The following is a 27,426-nucleotide window of genomic DNA, read 5'->3' on the forward strand; positions in this document are numbered from 1 at the left end:
CAGACTGCTCCACTTCTTATTGTTTCTATTCTCAACGTAAAGCAGCTTATTACGTTTAATCTCATGAGCCACCGCTGATGTCATGTGAACCTCGTTAATTCAGGAGCCATCCTTTTCCACCACCAAAGGAGGACAATTGACATGAAATCCAAAAGATAGATAGATAGATAGATAGATAGATAGATAGATAGATAGATAGATAGATAGATAGATAGATAGATAGATAGATAGATAGATAGATTGTATATTTAAATTTTAGTCTCACAGCATCAGAGGATAGCGAAGAATAGCAAATAAATAAATAAATAATGGATGAATGAACAGTGCAAACAGTGAGCGGCGTGCAGGCAGTATGGTAAAGTACAGGAATGGATGGTAACGGATGAGCCACTCCTGAACCACAGCTGTTATTTTTACATGTCAATTCCTGAAATCATTATTCAATTATCAAAATAGTTTCAAATTCATTTTCTATTCATCAATTAATAGAGAAATCATGGCAGCTCCACTGTTCCACTGGCAGGAAATGTAACAACACATTTTTATATGACAAAACTAAGTTGTCAGTAGTAAATAATATGAAGTTTCTGTCACTGATTACACGAATTGAAGAAAAAAACTGGCTGCTGCCCTACAAACATCTTACTGATGTACAGATCTTTGTACCTGTGAAGTTATTCATTTTGCTCTGATGTACTGTCCACTTTTTGGCATAATTCATAGTTTCATTAATGAATCTTTTTATTTGTACTTTCAATGGCATGGCTGTACTTTTCAGCCACTAGCATAATAATCAGTACAGTTTAATTACCGGTTGTCATATTCACCATAGTTTGCTGCATTTTCTTTTACTACAGACCCACATAAAAAACACATGAGCTCCTGATTAATGTTTCAAGACTCATTCGTTCATACTCATTTACATTCAGAGCTATGAAACTAACCCTCAAGATGTAACAACTCATGGCTTTACCTTAAAATCCAACATTCAGTTTGAAGAGAAATACTTCTCATACAGGAAGCCATGGTGCCATTTCTTAGCTATCGCTGTGGTTTCCCAGTTTCCCTGTATGGAAGATTAAAAATGCCTGAGGAAAAACAAATCAGACAGAATGAATTCTGCACTGAAATGAAATCACAACACTGAAACAGAGTGAAGAGGTGTTGTCCAGCAGAGGGAAGCACAGACCACTGAATTCAAAGCACTGTAATCCGTTTTCATGGAGAGCTGCAGGGACCTTTTCCTTTTTGAGATGGAGATGCATTGTCCAAATCAGAAAGAAAAAAAATTAACTGTCCAAACACAGACTGGGGGACGGAGACATGGGTGGAGCTTATCGCCGCTGACAGAAGTTGATGGTGTCTTTGACAGCCAGGCATTCTTAACCCTCTAAAGGCGTGCAATGGTGGTAGCCTACTCTCTCCACTGTTGACCTAAACCATTTCAGCTAAAATGCTCATCATTTTAGATTTCTTTTTTATTGTTTTTCTGATAGTTCTCTGGAGCTTTTTGTGAAAAGGGCAAGAATCAAATGTATACCTATCTTTAGAAATCTTTCAAATGGTTTTAAGCCGCACTGCTTAGTGTGTAGGTTCCTAGTTACACCACAAGGGGAACACCAGCAGAGACAGTCCTGTTTCTGTAGGATGCTGGCAGCAGGTCCTCAGTCTACGCACTCATGAGCACAGACTGATTCCTGCGCTCCTAAAACCAATGCCTGGTTTCAGTGGTGCAGCTGATGGTTTTATAATCACTAATCTAACCCATGTCCAGGTTCTCCCACTTCATCTCCTTGCAGTTGTCATGGGGATAGAGGAGGCACCGTGCATGCATGCATCATTATGAGCCTTGCCAGAACCTTGCAGCCACCGTTAAGCCTGCTCAGAGCTCATAGCTTCCCATCAGGCCGGGTCTATATCTGGTTTAGGTAGATATCATAGAGAGAAGTGACTTCAGTCTGGCTAAATTTATCCCATCCTACCACTCATGACTGTCTCATTACCATTACACACACTATAATTCCATCCTCGCCTTAACTTTCCTCCAGAAGTGGAGATCACTGTCAAACACGTCATTTAACTGTCAAGATTTTAATTTGTCCCTGAATCTAAACTTCTTGATAGATCAGATAGATCGCTTCATCCCCTCTCAGTGGAGCCACTCCTTCACGTTCATCCACCCAGGTTACACACATGAGGTGGTGGGGTCGCTGTAATTTAGAAAAATGCCCTGAAGTGCTCCATTATCTCGATGGGCCCTTTTTCATCTTTTTAATTTTTGGCTTTTGTGATCGATGGCACCCTGCCTGTCCTCTGCTTGCTGGTGTACAGACCCCCATAAGCCAGATATTGATTTTATCATCTCCTTTGGTCATTGCTCACATTGCTCCCAAACAATATTCTCATTCTTGAACATTTCACCATCCACATTAGCTGTGATTTTATAAATGCACTTGAATCCTTTGCTCTCCTATAATTTGTGAATGGCTCAGCTCATATTACAGACCAGACCCTGAAATGTAGCTCTCAGCTCAGGTCTCACTATCTCCAGCCTGTGTTAGAAGATCTGATCACAGGGTTGCAGACGAGGGCTCCATCATCGCCGTGTCAGAGCTGCACCATGTCACATGAGTGCAGAGGAACTGGTCTCTCTGTTTAACGGTCCTGTTTGGGCCTCCCTCTCTGTTGCCTCACTGTGGCTTATTAACAACACGACACAAACAAGGAGAGCGTGCAGATAAACTGCAGATCTCGTTTCAAATCCTGAGGCGTCCATTGGATAAATACCAGCTGGCTGTCAAAGATGCCGGGGCTCAATACTCAATACTCTGATATGATTAACAAAAACAGTGTCTGTAAATATGCTATCCAGAACACTGCGGTTCTGAATTCCCTTCACTTCCCTCAATCACTTTACCAGAACCTCATCATATCATCTCTTCTGTGAAGACCTCTACCTGCTCTCTCGGCATTATTCCAACCAAGCTCTTCAGAGAAGTAACTGGCACCATTAGCCCCGGCATTCTTCCAGTTATCAATAGCCCCCTGGAAAGCAGCCATGTCCCCCAGTCTTTCAAACATCCAGTTTCATATCAACTTTCAAAATACAGGATCTAGATCCTTCAGTCCTCAATAATTACAGACCAAACTCCACTTTCTTTGTAAAAGCATTAAAAAAGTCTTATCAAGTGTAGTCCCACCTGGCTCTGGATTCACAGCTCTTCACAGTACTTAATCTGTGTTACTAAAATAACTAATGACCTTCTAGCTGTTGACTCAGGTGACCCTCCCACTTTGATTATTGCAACTCATTATATCTTGGTATCATTCGGCCTTGTTTATTTCGTCTCCAGCTAGTTTAAAATGCAGCAGCAAGACTTCTCACAAGGTCAAAAAAGAGGGAGCACATTACTCCCATTCCTGCCTCCCACACTGGCTGCCGGTTAGCCACAGGATTGATTTTAAAATGCTCATGTTTGTCTACAAAGTGTTGAGCTGTCTCATCTCGTCTTACATTACTGAAATCCTGTCCCCAACATCAGATGTGCTGTGTGTGACCATGTGTCTTTACTATTGTTATTATTAGTAGTAGTAGCTTCTGATTTTTCTCGTTTTTACGTCCGTTTTGTTTTACTGTCTGTCTGTGTGTGTGTGTGTGTGTGTCTGTGTGTGTGTGTGTGTGCTGTAAACCATTATGGATCAACTATGTTGTGTATAAAGTGCTATAAAAATAAAGCTGAGTTGACTTTCCTGTATTTCTTTAAATAACAACAGCAATATAGAGAAGGTTGATCCAAGGCTGCCATCCCTGCTGGATTTCCCTCAGGCCAGGGCTATAACTGCCATTTCAGTCTCCTCCTGTGCGATGTCAGTATCCAGCCTATCATTGACCTGTGAGCACAGTTCAGGCTAATGAAAGGGAAACAGATAGTTTGTGACCAGGCCGTCATTGCTTGAAACCAGACGAGCCAAAACCAAGCAGCGGCCAGCTCACAGTATGTGACCCAGCAGACTTTTTCTCTGTTTTCTCTGCTCATGTAGCACCAATATCAAAAATATTTGTTTTGTTCTACTGAGTGTGGGTCAGTGAGTCTGAAATAAGATTCAGCAAGTCGAGCTGGAGTAACAGATCAGACCCCAAATACCGCCCAGCAGTTTGTAATACTCACAGACAGGATTGTACAAGTCTGGAAAGTTATCATGGAAACTATTGTAAAGAGTAAACGGTAGAAATAAGTTACCTGGAATGTGTTTATAATTTGACTGGGCCTCACAGACAGTGGAAACACCAGATATGAAATTTAAATTGAATGCAAAGCATTCAACAATTCAAATTTAAGGAGCTGACATATAAAATGTACTGCCACATTCAGCAGGTCTGTTAAAGAGATAAAGCCCCGACTGTATAAAACATGGACACAGTGTCTGTGACACCACCCACAGGCCTTTGAATAGCAGCTCAGTGACAGGCATAATCTGTGAACGAACATAGAGGTGGAGTGTGGGTGGAGCTGAGATGGACTGACTGAAGCCTGGTTGCTGAAACCTCGCAGCTAGCTGTCACTCAAAGCAGCTGTGTCCATAATTATGCATAACTGTAAGCCTTAATATAAATAAGTGAGTTATACAGTTGTCATGAAATTAGCTTTAGAGACCAAAACAGTTTTTTTGTACCAGGCTGTAAACATGCTTATTTCGAAGTTGGGCATTTTAATATGGGGTCTATGGGGACTGCCTGGCTTTTGGAACCAGCCTTAAGTGGCCATTCGAGGAAGGCATTCATATCGTTGCACTCAGCTGTTCACATGAAAAGTGACAGTGATAGAAGTGGTCAAATGCAGCCCCTCTGATCTGAGGCATACTGACCCCTGAACAGCCTTACAGTCACTGTACTAACTGACTCAGAGTGTTAGAGGCTCATCCAGCTGACTGCCTGACTGCTCTGATCCCACAACCTCCATGACACCGCGATGCTTTGCAGACACTTTATTACACAAATAACATAGTTACTGAAAATAGTACTCTTGCAGCAAAACCAGTGTGTCACAATAAATATCAGCCCACATGTGACTGCAACATGGGAAATGCAATTTCTATGGCATGCTATTAAAAAAATAATTCATTCAAGCTCTACAACAAACCGAGGATATGGACAGAGACAGAAACATCCGATGAAGGTCTGAGAATGTAGATGAAATTAAAGAACAGAGAATGAAAGATGGAGCAAATGAAATGAAACCTGAGAATACAGAATGAAAGTGAATATTCTGACTGGACAAGCATACTCTTCATCCCACCTCTGTGTCTGTGCACTCTGATGAGGTTTGTGCTGTGAATTAGTTTTCATCGATGCACGTTCATTGTTGCAGTTATTTTTCGGGCTGCTCATATGCTTTATGGCTGCCGCCGGGTCCCACTGAATAACCTGCTCTGATTGACAACCAACGAGCATCGCTGCTGGTTTGAGCCGACACGTTTCCGACCACATTCTCAGTTTTCCATTCATTCTACTCACAAATTAGTTAGTGATCAAATCAAACATGATGGATTCATTTAAAATAAAATCTCAAGCTGTGTATTAAGTTGTAGGTACAGAAAAGGTGAGCATGAATTGAGGAATGTTACTGTTTTTTTTAAATTACTGACATTTATCCAATTAACATTCTTTGCTCAGATCCTGACGCAAGTGCTTTTATACTGTGCAGCTCCCGACACTGTGTCTAATCCAGTATCCATATTGTAGTGTACATGGCAAAAATGTAACGGACTGCTAAATGGCTGCTATTCCCGTGCACAGCGATTCACACTCAGCTAGAGAATGGAACTGGACTGTGCTCCTGATGCAGACCCATGAGAACGAGATGCACGTGAGGACAGATGGGATGAAGACCAACATTTAAAGGACCACACTAACTGTTTTGCATGTTACAGCCTGTTTGTTACAAACTCTGTACTTTAAATTCCAGCTGACCATTTTGTGATGCTGCTGTGTTTTGGATATTTTGACGTGTTCTTTCTTCTGTTCCAGGCATCCATTAGTTTCCATTCATTTCCATATGATGTGACTCTTGTAATGGAAATACACAGTACTGAACATATTATTATTATTATAGTCGTTGTGTAAAGCTGAAGCTGATCAATTTCAAATCAATCAAAACTAAATGGATCTGCAGCTATTTTATGTAACTATCATGGTTGATAACGTTGCTGCATATGATCAGATGGTGAGGGGGTGAGGGGGGGTGGGTTCGCTGGGTGTATCCAGATGTCAGCTGAGCACATCCTCAGTGACCCTCCTCAGGGTGCCTGGAAACTGTATTGTGTACATTTGTGCATACCCTATCTGTGATAATAAAGCTAGCACAAACTAGCTTCTATGCTAGTCATTAGTATCTTTGGGTTTGTAGTGCTGATTTGAAGACATCTGAATATAAAGATCTGATATTTTAGTTGAGACAATTAAGTAATCAAGACACCGCCAAATTAATCAATAATAAACATTTTCAGCACTGCAGTGCAGATTACTCAAATTACTCCACAAGCACTCCAAGCACATAACTGATCTACAAAAATGTAGCAGAAAACTGCTCAAGTAAATTTTGAGAGCACAGCATGCATCTGAAAATGGAGAGCAGAAATAGAAAGCACCACACAGACTGATGTGGTTCCTTTAGGTCACAAAATGTCACACGTACACAGAAACCAGTTCTCAGTTCATGCTGTTTCTTTACGTTGGCTGAAGTTAGTGAGTTTGACGTGGTCAAAGTTACAGTGCTTGAGACTTGACTGTTGAACAATGTTCGAATGGAATTGTACACACACTAACTCACGCACGCACGCACACACTCACACACATACACACACATGCATTAATATACATATATCTGTAATAATATCCACTTTCCATTCACTTGGAAGAGAAATCAACATAGTACAAGCTCTACTAGCAGCAGCTGTTTCATCATGTTTGTAATGGCAGGTGCTAAAGAAAGGCAAACACAGATGTAAAAAGGCACAAAATTACAAGTGAAATGTTACTGAACTGAAACGTGGACCAAACAGTTATGTTGAAATAATGTGATGCGTGTCGATTCACTACATGGAAGAGATTTATGTAAGGAAGGACGCACTTTTCCATTAAAATCTATCTGTACTTTATACTCTATCAGTGCTGACAAAACTATTCATTTTTAAAATCAAAGGAGATTTCAGTAACTGATCCTGCTTCACTGAATTCTTACTCAGATATTGAAATGTCATGAAAAACACTGCGTTCAAGTCAGTTCTGACTCAACAGAATCCAAAACACTGAACAGTACACAACCACCTGATGGGTGACAACAGCGGTTTTCTGGGTTTTAGGGCCCTGTTTTAATGCAGCGAGCACAGTGACCAGCACAAAGCAGGAGTTCTTGGGCAGGACTGGGACTAAGTCTAACAGGATAAAACTAGATGTAGACAGGCAGACAGTAAAACTGCTTGTGCTATCAACTATCAGTCTTCACTTCTTTAAATAACATCCATTCCACCATGAGGAAACTGTATCTGACCAGCAATGACCAGTGGTGAGAAGCAACCAAGCAGAATCAGAGGCTGCAGGTTTATCCCCATACATTCCTGCTGCTTCAGATGGCTGCAGGGATTTAATGAACTGAAGGTTTACTTGTTGGAGAGTCATTACAGCGACCTCTCCAAGCCTTTAGTTTGCTGACAGAGTAAACAAACTGGCAGCAGAGTGTTGTTCAGGGGCGGTTCTACCTGTCTCCTCCCACCTCTGCACGGGGCAAACAGGTGTGAAAGTCATGGTCAGGAAACTACCAAACTGCTGCATCGCTGTGCTGGTCATAGCGCCACCATGAAATCAGAGCCCTTTTCTACTGATAACAGCAACTGACTGTGAAATATTTAACCACATTTCAGTCATAGAAATTCCCCATGCGAGGATCCATTCAGTTAAGTTTGAAGTTAAAATAAAAATCCAGCAATGGGTCTCTCATTTCAAGAAAACCCCTGAAACAAGGGACTAAAAGTAGAACTGGAAGTAGCAGAAGCATCTCCGCCCATTGGCAGACTTGTTCTTGTTTCAAGGCAGAATCTGATACCAGGAGTGTGCTAATAATTTCAATAAATGCAAGGTTGATTTGGGGCAAACAAATCTTTTAAAGTAATGCGTGAGTCTTGGCACCGAGGCCGTATCAAGACCACACGTAAATTAAATTAGGATTAAATAAAATCTCAAAATTCTGCCAAATTATATTTATATACAGTATATCTTTAAATATATAAACAATAAGGTTGGCAGCTAACACAACAGTTACACACGATGAATAACACATCTTGGCAATGTAAGCAGAAGGTTGGTGGCTGGTCCCAGAGCGTCTAAGAGGAGGACTGCGGAGGGGGCAGAGCGGAGTACTCCTCGTTCTCGGAGTCACTGCTGTCCTCGTCGTTCCTCTCCTGGTCGCTGCCTTCAGTGCTCAGCTGGTCGAAGCCCTGACGACTGTAACCCTTATGGGACGCAAAGAAGTTTCCCAGGTTCAGACTGCCAACGGCTTTACCTGGCCAGAGGGAAAACAGCAGAGAGGAGGAAGCAGAAAACAACACGTCACCAACATGTTGACTAGCCACACTTTCTTAAAACAAACGCTTCCTTCTCAAGCAACAACTGAGCGAATCTGCAACGGCTCAACTAAAGCCGACCAAATTGCGATCTTTTCTTTACTCTGCTGTGTCCGGTCCGCCTCAGCCTCCTGCGTTGCAGAGCCACTTTATGACAGCCAGGCTCCACAATGTGACCATTCCACTGCTTATCCAAGTGAAAATGCGATTTTGTGAATGTAAAGCATGATTTGGCAGTGGTGAGTGACTCAGTTCTGAGATTGGCAGAACATTCACTGAACTCTGATGCTAAAAAATCTGCTGCGCCTCCTCCTCTCTAATTACCAAAGATCAGTCTACATTCAGGCTGCTGACGGTGGTCGTCACTAACACCAGTTAAGATGATAAATGTCATCAGCTGTTTGTCAGCTGTCTCCGATTAATATTCATTTTGACAGTAAGCTTGCTGGTTATCAATGTTCAGATGCAGTTTTCATCACGGTGGAATGGATGTTGTATTCCAGAGGTGTAACCTGATAGTTGATTGCACAAGCTGTGCTGCTGTCTGCCTGCTCACACATAGTTTTCATTTTTGACAGCATGTGAGAAATGTTGAATAGAGCACAAACATTATCCTGCTAAGTTTCAGATGCTCTGGCTTGTATAGAAAAAACAAAGCTTGTTTTGAAGTTGTGTTTAAAAGTGATGTCTATTACAATAAAAGAGGAGAATTACTGCCTCACGATTGTTTGCCTCCACCACGCAGTCAGGTTACAGTAACATCCATGTTTGTACAGACTCATATTAATCTCATAAATCATTTATTTTGACATTTTAGTGTATTGTCTGGCATTCACAGGTCGTGCTGTAATGAACTTCTGTTGCGACTCTGTGATTCCATGTTTCACCACAAACAGGATGTGGATTGTTACTGAACGGTACATGTTCAAATATGACATATAAAACTTGACATGTTTGATAGGCGTCCCAGCCTGATGATGATCTATATCAGCCATGTCCAAACTATTCCATAAAGGGCCGTGTGGCTGCAGGTTTTCGTTCCAACCAAGGAGGAGCACACCAGGCCAACCAATCAACATCAAGGGATCCCTTAGTTATCAGCTGAAAAGTGAGATCAGCTGATTAAATGAGTCCAGCCTGGTGTGCTCCTCCTTGGTTGGAACGAAAACCTGCAGCCACACGGCCCTTTATGGAATAGTTTGGACATGGCTGATCTATATGCTAATGTTCACTTATAGACAGAGCGCCACTTAATGGCAACAGGAAATGACATTGTTTATACTTTGATGTGCTCCTGCTGGCGGACTGATCTCATCCATCTGATCAAATGTGGTCAGAAAAGCTGTGAGACCTTGATAATGCCCCAATCTTCAAATGTTTGATAAGAGTAAAGGCCTGAATGGATCTACGTGCCAATATTCAGTCCTAGTCACAGCACCACCTAGTAGCAACAGGAAATGACAGATTCTCTCCTTTGATGTACTTCTCCTACCCACCTTTAATTTGGTGAGAAAAGCTTTAAGACCTTGATGATGCTAAATGATAAAGTTTGGGATTTTTGCCAAGGTGACACATTCTTGCCTTGAAAGAGGAAGTTGTTCAGCTTGTGTGGACTTTGTCCAATTTGCCTCAAATGTCACATTTGATAAGAATCCCAGCATGAAAACATCTGCATGCAAATTAGGATTTATAGTCATTGCGTCACCTACTGCCAACATGAACTTCTGTAGTAAACATGAATAAAAGAATCTGTGTCAGAATCAGGTCATAAACAAGAGAAGAGCTGATGAGAACCCTGCTGAGGTCAAAGACAGGACACAGTTGGTAAAAAGCAAAATATACGCATTTGTTTTCTTTTATAAATGACTTACCTCTTATTTTTCCCAAGATCCCTCCCACAGAGCTGGGTTCAGTTTTCACCTCACTTCGGTCTGTAAAACAATATTCAACAATATTTAGCTGAAGGCTGACCAAATACTAAGAGTTCACAAGACAATACAAAGCAGTGCTGTACCATTTTCTATAACTTTTTAAAAATTATTTTCAGGAAAAGGCTTGTATTTAGACTAAAAAGTGGCCCTTTTACAGTATATTAGAAAAATAATCTTTTCAGATTATGCAAACAAGTCCTACCTCTTTAAATGCATCCACCCCAAAGGGGGTTTTAGAGAAACCTTAACCACAATCTTATAAACATTGACTCAGCTAGGAAAGCTATCTTATCATTGACTTGCCCAGGAAAGTTACTAGATGTGTCCTGAATAAGACGTTGTTTTGTCCCAAAATCAACCCCAAACAGTTTTTTGGCCAGCACCAAAGATAGCAACTCTTTCTCAATAGTCAAATATGCCTGTTGGCATTGAGTAACTTTGTGAAAAGGCATTTCACATTCATCGTAGGAAGACAGCTCTACACCCAACAAAACAAGAGCGAGTGATGAGATAGAATCTGAAGCTTTTGGTCATGGGGTGCTGGACAATATGACTTTGATCTGAACTCAAGCTAACTGGGCACCAGATATACATTCAATTTAGGTCTGTCATGAATAACTCAGGGGTGCAGTTTAGACCTAACTTCTTTATGTAAGCCACACTACAAAATAAATCCAGGATGTAAAGGTAATTCTAAAGATAACTAGACTTAAGAAGAAGAATTAAGAGGGAATGCTTCCACCAAACTGCCAAGTTGCCGTTTGCATCCATGTGTTTCCAGACTCAAATAATATATGTAGCAAAGACTGTGAAGTAATTTAATATACGCTTTTAAGTGTATTTTTTGGTGAGATGGAAGTTCTCACTATATGATGTATGATTCCAGTGAATCATTTCCAGTGAGAAACATGCTGTCTTCACTTAGAGACGATTGTTACAGAGGACTGACAGAGAGCTTCATCACATGCTGCAACAACAACCTCCTGAAGCTCAATATCAGCCTGTGGTGGATTACAATGCTTCAATTTAGCACAGTGACAACTGGGCTCCAAATTATAAATATCTTAGAGTCCAAGTGAACATTTGTGCCAAATTTGAAGAAAGTCCCTCAAGGTGTTCCTGAGATACTGCATCCCTGAGAATGGGATGACAGACATATGGACAACTCAAAAACATATTGTCTCTGGCCAAGGCTCTGGACAGCATGGAGGCACAAAAATGTGTCCTTTTTAAACCTCAAATAGAGATAGAGGTGGGGTGCATGGTTTCTATTTATTTTTGGTGTTCTTCAATATGAAAAGCATTTGAACCTTTTTCTGCACACTGCCATACGTACTGTTTTTTCTCCAGCAGATAAAGACTCCTATGGAGATGACCAGCAGCAGAGGGATGAGCAGCAGGGTGGTGATGACGGCTGGGAGCACACCCTGCTGTCTGTTTGTCTTTGCTGCACTCTTGTTCTTCTCTTCTGCCTCTTTGAGTGGTTGAGGCTGTTGAGCCATAGTTTGCTTCTCTTGGATGGCTGCTGTCTTTGTCATGTTGTGCTCCGGACTCAGCTTATTTTGGACAAACATCTGCATTTCTACACAGAGAGAAATGGTTAGATTAGCAGGGTTTGCACTCCATGATTCCTAATTACAAAAGGTGTGCACAGACTGAGAGAATAACTCATTTGTAAAGCCATTTCCAACAGTCAGTAGACTATGTCTATTGTTCTCTACAGAATAAAAGCAAATCTTTATTGTTTGTAATCAAATATAAGAACACCTCTTTCGAAGTGTGGCTTTTGACATTTCATGATAACACTGGAGTAACAGCAGAAATAGTAAAAGAAAAAGTAGGAAAATGTTCTAAACTGTTGCAGTGCAACACACATCAGCTGTGCTGTATCATTTGATGCCTATAGCACACACTGGGTGCATCAAACAGACAGATGAAATGGCCAGGGGACAGCAGCCAGGGGACTGAACAGTTGGCAGTGTTTTGATGTGCGTCACATGCTGCCAGTGTGTGTCGCTTTGTAATATGAGCAAATATCAACAACAGCAGCAACTGGGTGGAGCCTCAGCAGCAGTGAGAACTTTCATTATTGTTCTGATAAATATACGGTATGAAATTGTTAAACCCAACAATACTCACCTTCAAGTTGAACCTCAATTCCAGCTTTCTTGACAGAGCGATGCAACTCTGGAAAATTAAGAAGATAAAAATCAAGGTACTTTTAAATGTAGTGGTGGATAAAGGCTGATAACACCTCTTAATTCTAACCTGCAAAGCCACAACAACAAAGATTCTGTATTCTCAACAATATCTGTGATTCAGAATTTCACTTCATGTATACACACAACTTAAGGAGGATCCTGAACATGAGAACATTTAATAGTGCACATTTATCATGGCTTACTCTCAGTGGTAAATTTGAAGACTGATTTAGTGCCTGCGTCCCCAACAAAGACGGTGCCATCCCTGGTTTCAATGATGTCATGAGGCATTTTGAACTCCTGAAAAAAAAAAAAAGCAAAAAAAAGCAAAATGCAGCTCAATGCAAAAGACTTGGCAACAAAAATGATTCATCACCAGACTGGTTTCAAATGAATCACAATGGTCTAGGTAAAGTGCATGTCTGCTCAAAAAGTAGGCTGTAAGCAATAAGCTCGGACTGGAGATAAACTTGCAGATGTGAGCTCAGCTTACTATGCCTAGGCCAAATTTCACCTTTGTTTGCATTAAAAATCTCTAATTCATGCAGTATACAAATACTTGGATATTATTATCTGCTTTAAATATATATGGGTGTCAGAAACTGCAACACCCAGAGCAACTAAACTTGGCAGGCAAAAGTCTCACATGCTACAAGAGTTACGAATCTAACAGAGGTTCTGTGAATTACAGATGACCACCAGAGACAGGATGTAATACTGCATTTCCTCAAATTAAAAAACAAATAAAAGCCGGGTCTCGAATGATGGCCGGGGTTGTGGTAGATGCAAACAAGTAAAGGCTGGTCCCCAAATAATGGCAAGAGAAAAAACAAGGGTAGATAAAGTCCTGATGGCTGTCACATTATGTGCATGCCAACTAAACATTTGCATCGCTTTAATAAATTCATTAATATAATCTTGCAATTTGCAATAGAGTAACTAGCAAGTAATTACAAGAGTTAACAATTAACTAATTAACAACAGTAACTTTGACAGGGCAAACAGGAGACCAGTATGAATAATTACTTGTCAAACAAAGGGAACTACAAACAAAGGCCTGCCTCTAATACAAGCCTACTTCAAATAAAGACCTGCTATCTTCCACAGTTAAGGTAAATAAAGGCTGCTGTCAGTATTTGAAGACATACAGTGGGGAGACTCAGCACATGGTCCAGACCAACAGAGTCACATGTTTGACCTAGGTGATGCAAGCAAACTGATAAAAGAGCCAAACAACCACTAATTGTGTCCTAAAGAACTGAAACTGAACTAGGTATGTTCGATGAACAAACACAAATTATTCTTGACACAAAAATCTCCATTTTCTAGTTTCTGGCGATATGAATGCACATATTTGAGAAAATGATGACACTGCTCTGGTAGATTAGGATAATTTCAACCTAGATGAAAACACTGGATAAAAACGTTGGACTGTGGCAAAATTAGAAATTTCTGACACACCATTACAGAGGAAATCAACTGATGTACAGCGAGATTTAGGCAATTAGAAATGTGTAGAAACCTTATGCTTTTTAGATCAAATAACTGATGAGGTGATGACTGACGTATTGATAAAGTAACTACAGTTGATCATGATTTGATCTATCATATGATAAAGACACCTTTTATTTGAAGTATGGTAAGACATTTCTACATATATGAGTTTGATTCTTTGCTTTTCCGAACAAAAAAATTGGTCCAAACTGGTAACTAAGATAAAGACAAGAAAGGCAAGTTTATAGGTCAGGGTGAATGAACTGTAGTGCAACTTTGATAATACAGAGGGGTGACAAATTAAAGGAAAAACCAACAAAAAGCAGTCTTATCACATCCTGCACTGTCATTCTGAGTCATCTGGGGAAGAGATGCTCCACAATGTCCAGCCCTATTTACTGATGTCTTTTCCACAGATCTAAACTCAGAGGTCATTTAAGTTACTGTCCCTATTGAGAAACTAGCCAGCTGAGCAGTCTTTGTGACTGAAACTTGTGGCGTCCGTACCCCAACAATGAACCTTCTCTCAAAGCCAATTAGATCTGTTCCTCTTGCCATCTTGATTGAAAATCGGTGTCACATCTGTATCACGCTCTGTTCAAGTGCAACCCCTTCCTCAATATTCAAAACATGCTAGTGCCAGGCAGCTAATGGTGAGCAGGTAAGGAAAAGACAAAGATCATACTTACACCCCTCTCTGCAATAAATCAGCAGTCAACAGACAAAGTACATGCCAAGCAAACTGTGAAAGTGCGAGATAAAACACAGTGGATCTGGCTGGGCGCCTAAAAAGAAACACAGCACTGATCCTTGTGCTAGCGTTAACATGCCTGCTCATCAGCTTTGATCAGCTTTTCTCCACAAACACTAAACCACAACTCTCAGGTAAGCAGGGACAGAACAAACATGCTTGTGTGTGTGTGTGTGTGTGTGTGTGTGTGTGTGTGTGTGTGTGTGTGTGTGTGCGTGAAAGGGCACAATCCAGCTACTCCACATGTTACCAGCCAGCCTGGTGCTAGGTCACCTTGGCTGATGACAGATTTTAGAGAGATTTTTATGCACTGCAGTCACAAACTTCAGTAACTATAACTGTATCTGTAGCAATACTTCCGCATTTCAGATGTCATAGCAGGATGAACAAAGCTGAATAGAAATCAATATATGAATCAGCTTAATTTGGGTGAAGATGGGGAGGATGGTAGGACAGTGTTTTGCACTGCCGGCAACCTGTCTAAGGTGTACCCTGCCTCTCACCACAATTTCTCATGGTATATGCTTCAGCATGTGACTCTGCAAAGTGGATAAGTGGATATACATAAATGAAATGGGTGAATAGTGGGGGTATTCTGGTGGGCACCTGGTCTAAGAAGCATACAATATAGCCCCAACATCCATCCATCCATCCATCCACTTCCGCTTATCCGGGGCCGGGTCACGGGGGCAGCAGTCTAAGCAGGGATGCCCAGACTTCCCTCTCCCCAGACGCTTCCTCCAGCTCTTTCGGGGGGGACCCCGAGGCGTTCCCAGGCCAGCCGAGCGACATAGTCCCTCCAGCGTGTCCTGGGTCTTCCCCGGGGCCTCTTCCCGGTGGGGTATGCCCGGAACACCCTCCCAGGAAGGCGTCCAGGAGGCATCCGATAAAGATGCCCGAGCCACCTCAGCTGGCTCCTCTCGACGTGGAGGAGCAGTTACTCTACTCTGAGCTCCTCCTGAATGGCAGAGCTCCTCACCCTATCTCTAAGGGAGCGCCCCGCCACCCTGCGGAGGAAACTCATTTCAGCCGCTTGTATCCGAGATCTCGTTCTTTCGGTCATGACCCAAAGTTCATCACCATAGGTGAGGGTAGGAACGTAGATTGACCGGTAAATAGAGAGCTTTGCCTTTCGGCTCAGCTCCTTCTTCACCACGATGGACCGGTACAACGACCGCATCATTGCAGCCGCCGCACCGATCCGCCTGTCAATCTCACGCTCCATCCTTCCCTCACTCGTGAACAAGACCCTGAGATACTTGAACTCCTCCACTTGAGGCAGGAGCTCTCTTCTAACCCAGAGGGGGGGCAACATCCCTGGTTTAATTCTAGTGGAGGACCTTTGTTGCATGTCATCCATCCACAAAAATGATGATGAGTAATGGTTTGATGAGTTGCAGCCTTTAATCATACACAGCTTACACCAGTGTTTCAGACAGGAAAGAGTGACTAACAGAGTGTGTGTGTGTGTTTGTGGTTACCTTTTTCTCTGGGTTGAAAGTATCCAAAATATCCTTGGTTGAATAATTTATTACAAAGCCTCTGAGTGGAGCTGAGTGATACGGAGAGTCCCCATTTACTGCAAAGATCAATCCATCTTTATGCATGCACGCACGCACACACACACACACACACACACACACACACACACACGCACACGCACACGCACACACACACACACGCGCACGCACACAAACACACACAAACAATTGTTAAGCACTTACAATTACACAATGCAAAAGGAATCCTTTGCTTAAGGCATATTCTAGCATTTCTAGTTACGATACTATGACTAAACCCGTAGTACTTGTCAAGCTCCAAAACACTGGATACTACATTACCCATAATACAATTCACCTGCATCTTTTGTCACCCTCTCTGCCTTTGTTACATTTCCAGTTTGTAACATAGGCTTATTGTTATAAATTCTGTTAGAACCTGAGCCAAGATAACTGATTACATTATTATGACATCATCAGGGATCTTTTCTCAGACTGCAGCCACAGTTTGGCATGATAGTAACTGATCAACAAGAAAAAATACAGTGAGACACAAGGTGATGTGATGCTCAGCCACTCAACTCACCTCCAGCAGGGCTGTAGGTGATGGCGAACACTTCCCCTCCAAACTCTTCTTTCTTTATTTCCTTGACAAACTCTCCAGTTTCGGCTATGAAGCACTGAATACGTCCGTTCTCCCTGTCAGCCACACAAACTTCCTGTCGGTCTGGAATGAACACCAGGCTGTGGGGGACGCGGAACGGTACACGCCTCCTCCTGTCTGACGAGCCTTCGGTCAGAAAAATAAGACGAGGTGGCTGAATATGTACAGATTGTGTCCACTGGTGAACTGGTGACAGTGATGTGTAACCTTACTGAATTACTGCATCATAAATAAACCAGTTAATCATAACAAAAACAGCAATCAGGACAAATACAACTAAGCAAAATGTGCATGTCTCTTTTTCTTCTCTTAATAGTAGGTTTAGTTTCATATATTGTTTCACATTAGTGTTTTAATGGGTCATGGTTGAGGACTTATATACAACTTTTGCGTGTAAACCCCTGATTAAACAAGTTCATAAAGGAAGTAAATGTTCTTGGTTACTGTCCGCCATTGGTCGCTATAATAACCTTGGTGCTGTACTTCTATCACAGAACAAGTGTTTAACCAACAGAGTGAGGAGATTTTGGGCAGTCCTCACAATTTCAAAGGTGTGTTTGAAGGTTAGGGATTAATTTTAAGGGTTAGGCAAGAATTGGGTTTAAGTATATATTTGCAATGGTTAAGGTTAGGGCAAAGGGCTAGGGAATATGAATATTCTTATTGCCTTAGTATATTTTCAATTCTGGTATATTTTTATTGCATTTACACATATTTTCATCTGCATGTTAGTTAAGTTTATTCTAGTATCTTTAATTTATTTTATTATTACTTTCTTATATTTCTTATTGTTTCTAACATGGGGGTTGCATTACAAATTTCATTGACATGCTATGCTCAGTGATAATAAAGACGATCTTGAATCTTGATCTTGAATCTAGGGAATGTGCAAGAGTGTGTGTGTGTGTGTGTGTGTGTGTGTGTGTGTGTGTGTGTGTGTGTGTGTAGAGTAGACTCATACCTGCACCAAACTCAGACAGGTATTTGCCATCAGCTGAGAATTTCAGTATCCTGGCATTACAGTACCCATCAGAAACAAAGATGTTCCCAGTGTCTGTGTCTACAGCCACATCGGTGGGCTGGCAGAAGTGGTTGTTGTCACTTCCTGGTGTGAAGGCCTCTCCCAGTGCCAGCAAGGTTCTGTCTCTGCCATCACTGCTGACTTTCAACACCTGATGAGAACAGGAAGGGAACTCTTCATCAGTCCTGTTGCATTATGTGTTAATAGATTTGAGCTGTGTATTGATTCTGAATCTATTCTGAACACTTTGCTGTAACAGTTGGCTCTAAATAATTTAAACAAGTCAGTTATTATTCAAAGCACTCAGGTTATGACACTTGCAGCTTACCTGATGAAGAGCCACATCAGTCACCCAGTAATTATTCTCCTTGTCTGTAGTTATTCCATGAGGCAAGTAAAACCTGCAACATAAGAGAAATACATCATTACATGACAGTTTTCTCTCTGGTCATAATGCAGGATGTACAACAGCACAACAAATACCTGGTTGTGGCTGTTTACACTCAGCACTATCCTTCATAATAAATAAAACTGAAGAATACTACAACTTACATGTTTCTGCCAGAAGCCTTCAGGATGTTCCCTCTGGCTGGGTCCACAACCAAAATAGTGGACTGCTGAATAGGACCTAAGGATCTCTGCTGGTACATCGCCTGGCTGTTAAAAGAGCTGAAAATAAATAAATAAATAAATGAAGTGACTTTTCATATTCATTGAATCTACTCTACTGTCACCCCTGTCATATTAACTACACTGATAGAAACCTGCTTTTAACTGCTCTGCCATCTGCTGACATCAGCTGACTGTGAGTAGTGACCAAAGATAAACCGAAGGTGATAAAGAGCCAGCAGGAGTGGGAGACTAGTTCACGACTGAGTTAAGTGCATTGGCAGAAATTACAGGGGGGACCAGGGGATCCAGACTTCAATCCATCCATACCATCAGGGGAAAAACATGAAATATATACAAGTCTGTTAGATTGTAATTTGTTCCCATGCAAGCTGCTCAGAGTAATCTCAGTCAGCAGCTCTTCAGCAGCATCTCTCACTGTCCTCTGCACAGGCAGGAAAGAGGGAGAGAGGGTAGGCAACAGGCCTGAGAATGAGGAAACGTGGCCTGTCTGCAGTGTTCAGACACACCATGTTGGCAGTGAGCTCTCCAGATGAAAAACATACATTATATGTACATCATACATTAAGATTTTTCAGTCTCAAGGACTGACAAAAGTCCTGTATCAACAGAAAATGACACGTCATGAATGAAAGCGACTTACTCGGCCCCCCAGTGGTGGTCACCTCTGTGGAAAATAACCAGGTTAGAATCTGTGTCGAGGGCAAGTCCTGACACCTGACCCAGCTGCAGAGAGCTCTGCGGCCACGCTGGGACTTGCTCCAAATGGGAGTCTACAACAAACACACACAGACAGAGGGACACACACACAAACCCACGAGTTAAGGTATTCCAAACACGGTGCCAAAGATGATCATTAAAAACAGACTTCACATAGAACTGTTGTCTTTTCTATTTTCTATAAAATTGGTTTATTTTGCAATGTGTAATGACAAAAATGATGAACAAAGAAGTCAATAAAAGTAGAAAATAAAACTAAAGAAGAAACAAAACTAAAATGCAAGACAATTACCACGGCAGTACTAGCAAGGTGGCGAAGGACATGTGCCTGTGCATTCATCCCAGCCTCTGCCTCATCATGTCTACCACTGACATGAGCAGCATGTCATCCATCGTCCTGTACAGGTTAGGAAACGGGCTTCTGAAGTCTACCGCGGAACAACTTCGCCTGCAGAGGCGATGCTGATGGCGAACCCGCTAACATAATAAATCAGTATATAAAAACCAGGAAACACTTCAAACTTTGCCAAGCGCCTCAGTGACAGACACACAGACCTCTCCAAGGAGTATGAAACACAACAGGTTAGCCAATAAGCTAGCTGACAAGCTAGCTGCTAAAATGGTGATCACCATAGCTTAACAATGTCAGGCTTATCCTGTATTGCAAATAGCATGATAATAGAAAATGCGAGTTCCAAAACAACACATGTACTAGGTTGCAGTCCTTTGGTGGTCTCATTCTGGTGCTTTTTCTAATGGCTCACCAGCTAAGTAGCACAGGGCTACTATTCAGATGCTACTTCTAACAAACTACTCCTCTATACTCCATAGTGTCAGGCAGAACAGGCAGTAAGAAGGTCAGGCTCCTACTGGAGATTTAGTGAACAAAGCATTGACCAAAGTGAACACAGTGCCCCTGCCTTAGACAAATATATGATTAGGTTGCTGGAGTAAGGTTTATGTGGAATGACCTGTCTGTGCAATCATGGTCTGTCGTTTTGGAACTAATCATACAATAATACATGCACGGTGTGCAGAGCAGGTCTATAATACATAATATATTAACATTTGATGCAATAAGCAGAAGTTACCAATTTGCCCTGATATGTATGAAATTAAAATGAAGTAGTTGAGATTTCATTGTTCATGTATTCTGTACACTCTGTGGGTCTCAGGGTTCTGGAACAGCATACTGTATATTCAAGTGGATCTGCCAAGAAATCAAGCACATGTCAGCCTAACTTTATGTCACCATTCAACTGACCCAAAAGTATGCCAAAGATGGGATGTGTGTTTTTGTCCCTGGTGGGATATTCCAGACACTGAATAAAAACAGTATTAAAGAGTTCAGAACTGGCATCCGTGGCGTCATCATGAATCAGGTCTCAATCCAAACCACAATCTGTGGAAGGACTCCGGACTCATGACAGAGCTTGAGATGTTTGCCAAGCAGAATGAGGCAAGAGCTGGAGTGTTCAGATGCACACAGTTGATAAAACTTTTCCACATGCTAGTCTGTGCTGCTCCGGCCGCTGCAGATGGTGCACAGGCTCAAACACGCACTGTCCACAACACTGTGGAGAGATTCCTGAAGTACCCAAGCTCTAGGAAGAGAGGTCATTTTTCTCCAGCACTACAGCTTACTCTGTTGCCTGCATATCTATGGCTGCTACTGTTTTCACCTTGTGAGTTGGTGTGTGTGTGTGTGTGTGTGTGTGTGTGTGTGTGTGTGTGTGTGTTGTAATGACAAACTGTGGTCCTGGAGACCCCTGTTGTAGCGGGAGCTACCACAGATGCTGTGTTGAGTACTTTACTAGAGGATTATACAGCAAATTAAGAGATCACTACAAAATGATCAGTTTCTCTGATTTTGCCATTTATAGGTATGTGTTTGAGTAAAAATATTATTATTCTATAAACTACTGACAACATTTGAATGGAATGGAATGGCTGTCATACATGCGGAGATGGTGACTTCAGAAAAATCTGCAGTGGTCTCTTAATTTTTTACAGAGCTGTATGTATGTCTGGAGACAGAATTTGTTCATGTGAGAGCGTCACAGCTGTACAAGATGCAGTCATGAAACTTCACAGGTGTGTAGTTGAAAACAAAATGGAGGCCAAGTTTAAAGCCAGGTGCGGTCTGAGCAAGGCCACCGGAAGTATGCCCTTGGCCCCCATTGTTTTAAGTCTCAGTTCACTGCATCCCAGTTTCAATCATTCCCATCCACTCTGACATCAGCTAAAACTACAGACCATCCTGCGATGGGATCACACCAGCTGCTGCTTGTGTCTGTGTGTGGTATGACAACAGAGTGGAGAACAAAACAGAGAGAAGAAAACCTAGATGGGATTTTAAATTGGAGTAAATCAGTATTGCTGACAAGAAGGCTAGAGTAGTGAGGGAAGATGTGATGATTTGCTTTCAAACACAAAAACTCAACTCAGTTTGTTCAGCAGCATTTGGCTTCCAGAAAGAAGATGTGAGAAACAACAAAGAAGTGCCACTGCATGGAGATTTCTGAAATACATGCATTGTGAATAAGTGTGTAGTTAAGATCAACTGATGGCCAAGTTCAAAGACGGGTACTGTCTGACCCCTGAGTACTGAGTACTCATAGGCTGGACTGTCAACATGTTGACGGGTGCCATGGCTGGTGTGATCTCACTGCAAGATGGTTACTATTTACTAGTTACTAGTTAGTATCTATTTTATTTTCTAATAACTAACTTTCTAATAATAATTTAGTCTGACTATCGACCTCAATGAACTCGTAAATGGTGTTGACCCCCCTCTCAAATTCAGAACTAGCATTTACACGGTGCACTCCCACTCTCAAAGCACTCAAACTCTGTTTCTTCTTGCTGTTTCTTTTGAAAATTCTTTGATTGTTCATTTGGTTTTGGATTGCAGCCCTACAAGACCCATCAACCCACACACCCACATGCATGCACATGGGTATGTTGTACACATTCCTGCCAATGGTCTCACACTATTCCTCTGATCGACGTGCAGCACTGCGTCAACAAAGACAGAGAAAAAGAAGCTTGCCACCTAGTAAGCATGGATGTAAACAACGTCAGACTCAATATTGTAAAAAAAAAATTGTTGTTTGATGTGTTTGATGTTTTATGAGGAAGGAAAAGCATTAAAAACATGCTAGACCTCAAGAATACACATGATGGGGAAGATGAATGAGATATCAGACATTCATAGTGAAAATTACACTGTGCTAAAAAAAAAAAAGTAACTGGAGATTGGCTGCATTGGTGCGGACCAGCTGGACTAACAAATCCAGGAGGGACAGCGGAGGAAAGGATGAGGAGACAGGAGGCGGAAGTGAGGAGGAAACACGGGATGCAGCAGTTGGAAAGAAAAAGCAACATGAAGAAGAACTCTTTCTCATTCCATACATCTATTTTTCACTGATTTAAAAACAAAAAGGGGAGGTTTTAAGCATCAACGACAACAACGGAACAGCATTCAGGACCCACCTTGTCCTTCAGCTAGCAGCTTGCTTCTTGGTGGCTTGGCCGTGGCCTCAAGCTGATGGAATTTGTGGACTCTGTCCCTCATCAAAACAGGATGCTCCCTGGTTTGGAAGGCTAGTCTGTCACTGGGAGAGCCCAGGTCTTTCTTTTGCATTAAGCTATCAATCTGAGCCACCAAGTCAGCCTGGGCTGTCTCGCTGGGGTTGTACTTATGAACGTGAACTACGTCCTTGCTCTGGCCTAGCAGCTTGGACATAAGAGAAAAGAGGTCACCTGCACAGACAGACAGAGAAGGACAGGAAAGACCGCAAATAAAGCACAAGGAGACTGCAGGCTACAGGCAACGTCTTGGTACACAGCATAAATAGTGATGACGGTGCTGTTAGGGAGCCTGGTGAAATGTTTCTTTGGGACATCGAAAGCGAAAAGACAAATTAGAATAAATATTTCTTGTCCACTCCATAGCCTTTAGTTGCAGACACTAACTAGCAGAAATTGGGCTGAGATGTGGGGAGACTCTGTAGGGACAGTCAAGAGTTGGCCCTAAAGATGGAAAGGTGTTAGCCAGCAGGAAATCAGCACAGAGGATAATAGACAGGAATGATGCTTTTCTTGTAAAAATTCAAAAAGACACAATTGGAACATTTATAAGGCCAAAATGTGCAAAACAGCTCAGCAAGAACAACAAAATAATTGTTTGACTGCAAGCTGCCCTCGTTCTGCTCATTCAACAAATACTTTTTTAGAGTATTACGTAGAGTATTATTTACTTATAATTACTTTTTATGGGCTGTCCCTTACAGCTATAACCCAAGATTTGGGCTTGCAGGATGACTGTGCTGATGGCGAGCAGAGCAGACACTGCAGCAGCGGTGTGAGGCATTCTAGTTTATAGTACTTTCCACCATGAGAAGAACTCTATGCAGGGTGGAATTAAAGGATAACTTTCGTTTTTTACAAGCTGGACTTAATTTGTACCATTAAATACGACCATTTAGACACCCAGACAACTTTGGTGGCATTTGGAGTCGTTTTGAAGAAATTAGCCCCAGAGGAGCGGCGCGTATATCCGTATAATGCGAGTAATTGGGGCACCCATGCGCAGCCTCTATATAACGCATAATCTGCAGCGAAACTCGTTCATATTCCAATATTTTGTTAAGATATGCTGGTGCTATTCCCCTCTGAGCCCGTGGTGGCATGTTATCAACATCCAGCGTCTCGAGGAAACTACCTCTGACGTGGATGACGTCATTTTCGAGCGCCGCGCGCTGCGAGCAACCAGCCACAACACGGCTGACTGCGGCGGTCGGCTAGTTTAGCTGTAGTTTGCGACTGTTATTTTTCACAAAATGGATGAATATTTTCCCGACTCTGAGGTGGTGGACGATGACTTTGTTTACGATGGACGTCCTTACCGTTTGAGCCAGAGTACACGGACGAGGAGCTCGTTGAAAGGAGGACGCGAAGGCAGAGAGAGGAACAGCTGGTCAAACAACAACAAACGCGTATCTCCTGGCCGCAAGTCCTACTCTGAGCAACAGAGGTATTCCTCCTCTGTTGTCATCGATGAACATTGTCCACAAGAACACCACCAGTTACCGTCTACTTGTGGACGCGCGGCCGTTTGTTGTTGATATACGCGCCGCTCCTCTGGGGCTAATTTCTTCAAAACGACTCCAAATGCCACTAAAGTTGTCTGGGTGTCTAAATGGTCGTAATTAATGCTACAAATAAGGTCCAGGTTGTAAAAAACGAAAGTTATCCTTTAAGTTCTGGACTTTTTAAGTTTCAACAGATTTAATTTTACACATTTCTTGTTGATATTATTTCTATGTCAATATATCTATCTGTTGTATTTATATTACTACTGATTTTAGTTGTTATGATACTTAATTTAACATCCACTGAAATGTGCTGTTTAAAATCCCCTGTAATGGTAGATTTCTGTTAATTTTCTGTATGGATTGGTGCACCTCCACAAAAAAGGTAAATCTCAACAGCAATAACAGTTCCTGGTTCACAAAAATCATACGTTAGAGACAGAATTCTGGTGTTGATGGTACAGGGAATGATAAACCTGAGCACTCTCATCCTGTTGCTATGGCCAGAAACCTTCACTTAGATCTTTCACTCACTACTAAGAGCTGAGGTCTACAGGTGACAAAAAGATTTAATCTTCACCAACACGTCTGTCAGCCTTGCTTGAACCACACCCATCTTAGAACTAGGCCTTCATTTGCATTTCAACGACACACCTGTGAAGTTTCAGGACTGCATGTTGGACAGTCGTGATGCCATCACACTGACAACATCTGTCCACAGGCAGACACACACAGAAACACTCGGCACAACATTCAAACCACGCTAGTTCCCGCAACAACAGGTGTCTCTAGAACACACACACACACACACACACACAAGGTAAGTAGTGTAGGAGAGCTGCTAGTGCTCTGGCCAGGACTAACTTCTTTGAGAAAAGAGAGGAGAGAAACTAGGTGCAGCAAAACGCTGTAACGGCTCTCACACTGACCTGAAATTACATGAGTGCACATAAATTAGGCAAATAATATGTTGGAGATTAGACCCTGAAACCGGTGTGTTGCAAATGAGTTGCAGAATGAAAATGAGCTGCATACCGGTGCTGGCTATATCTAACATGGCCTCAGCTAATTTTGGTTTTAATGTTAAAAATTTGATAACCCTACACATTCAGTGTCAAGTGTGAAGTAGTTTGGATGAGCAGTTCTTGACCACACCAGATGCTGAGCAATCAGCCTGCTCTGAACAGGCAGGTTTTGGATGGTCGCCGCTCTAGCATGCTTTACCCAACTTCAGCTGAATAATGTCTCCATACAGTTTGGCACTGATCTTTGTCCATCTTTGACAAAACTAACCAGGAAAACACAATTCTCAGATACGGCGGATCAGAATGTCATGGGAGACTCCTCCATGCATCATTTGTGTCTCATTTGTGCCTGAAGGTCTTGAATAACCAGACTAGCCAGGCTAAGCCAAAAAGCACACTCCAAACTTTTCCAGGTAAAATACACGCTCCGGAATTTCTTTTCTGCGTGTGGAAGTAGCAGCCATTAATAGACTGATCTGAGGAAGTCGCATAGCACACTGAACGGTTCAGGACAAATACACCCTACAGCAGCTGGCAGGCTGCCAGAGTGTCTGTGCTGCGCTGTAGGGAACGAGAGACAAAGCAAATAAACTTGCACTGTAGCCTACATGTCACAGACAGACAGACAGCTGTTAGTGGTACTGAACAGCAATGTGCACACCAGCATCTTAACGTACACAAGTGTCATTTGCAGGCCGTTTAGTGTGACCTGCAAAGTGACGTCAGCACTGCGCTTGTCCTCAGTGAACGTTTCGTTTGGCGGCCCGTTCAACAAATTTCAGTTGGACTTCTATCTATGTTAGATTGCTTAACACGCACGTCTCCATTGGTTAGGTTTAAAACCAGAAGCAGCTTGCCTCGTGCTGACTCACGTTAATCATGCTCTTCAGCGTAGTTAGTTCCAAAAATGTGAATTTACAGCTGTAGCAAGTGCCAGAGAGCTTTGGCTCATTTCTGTCATAGTCACACCATTTTCATTCAAAATGGGATTCAATTATTACATATATTTATGTATATGTACATATTTGCTAGCTGGGCTGGCAAACAGTGATCAGCCAGTCCAGCCAGCCTTTCAGCACACTAGTGAGGATGAGCAGACACAGTTTCCACACAATTCTCTCTCGCCTCAGTTATCTGTATAGACGCTAATTAAATGATGCCTCCATTTGGTTTGTCACAATGATAACGTGCTTTGAGGTATGCAAGAAAACAGAAGAAGGAACTTGTGTTGCGTCACAGAATTTTAGATTCTAAATAAGGACATGTTGTACATTATGGTCTATTTCACCAGCTAAGTATCTGCAAAAACATCCACTCCCAATGCCAACTCTCTGTGAATCTACGAGGACTTGACTGCTGGACACAGATTCAGTCTTGACCTACAGCGGTACATGTCAGTCGTAAATGGCTCGAGAAAATGGGCACAAAGTGCGCAATAACAGACTGAATAATACAGCAGTGATGGAAATGGTTTAAATTCAGGGAATTCAGTCTGATTATCAGGCAGGAAAAGAAAACTGTTTTCAAAGTGCAGGGGAGTAAATACTTTTGCAGCCTTGTGTAGGTGTAATAACACAGTAGTGCAGCTGATTGTTCTTGAACGCACCTTGATCCAGGACCTGCTCTGCTTTCTTTCTCTGCAACAACGATTTGTCATCTTGATGATCTTTGGGAGAAAACAAAGACAGATTTTTTTAAAAAAATGTAAATTACGTAAGCTAAATTTGACAAGGAAGCTGTGAAATGTTAAACTGAATAACTTTTGGTTAGAGCTA

General features: G+C 42.0%; 1 protein-coding gene across 2 annotated transcripts in view; it reads right to left on the reverse strand.

Moving 5' to 3' along the window:
- Window positions 1-6,195: 6,195 nt before the first annotated feature.
- The window catches only part of pam (peptidylglycine alpha-amidating monooxygenase), a 32,142-nt gene continuing 10,911 nt past the window's right edge, over window positions 6,196-27,426 (reverse strand). For both annotated transcript variants that reach the window (XM_041959983.1, XM_041959984.1), the window contains 12 exons: window positions 27,258-27,317; window positions 19,454-19,583; window positions 18,733-18,849; window positions 18,509-18,581; window positions 18,121-18,331; window positions 17,082-17,285; window positions 16,478-16,593; window positions 12,955-13,051; window positions 12,690-12,737; window positions 11,887-12,132; window positions 10,491-10,550; window positions 6,196-8,558 (listed from right to left, as the gene is read on the reverse strand). In XM_041959983.1, the coding sequence (XP_041815917.1) occupies window positions 8,380-8,558; window positions 10,491-10,550; window positions 11,887-12,132; window positions 12,690-12,737; window positions 12,955-13,051; window positions 16,478-16,593; window positions 17,082-17,285; window positions 18,121-18,331; window positions 18,509-18,581; window positions 18,733-18,849; window positions 19,454-19,583; window positions 27,258-27,317 (1,541 nt within the window). In that variant the 3' untranslated portion in view covers window positions 6,196-8,379. The remainder of the gene's footprint in view (window positions 8,559-10,490; window positions 10,551-11,886; window positions 12,133-12,689; window positions 12,738-12,954; window positions 13,052-16,477; window positions 16,594-17,081; window positions 17,286-18,120; window positions 18,332-18,508; window positions 18,582-18,732; window positions 18,850-19,453; window positions 19,584-27,257; window positions 27,318-27,426) is intronic.

Source organism: Chelmon rostratus, chromosome 19 (assembly GCF_017976325.1).
Source record: "Chelmon rostratus isolate fCheRos1 chromosome 19, fCheRos1.pri, whole genome shotgun sequence".
In the NCBI taxonomy this organism is placed as follows: Eukaryota; Metazoa; Chordata; class Actinopteri; order Chaetodontiformes; family Chaetodontidae; genus Chelmon; species Chelmon rostratus.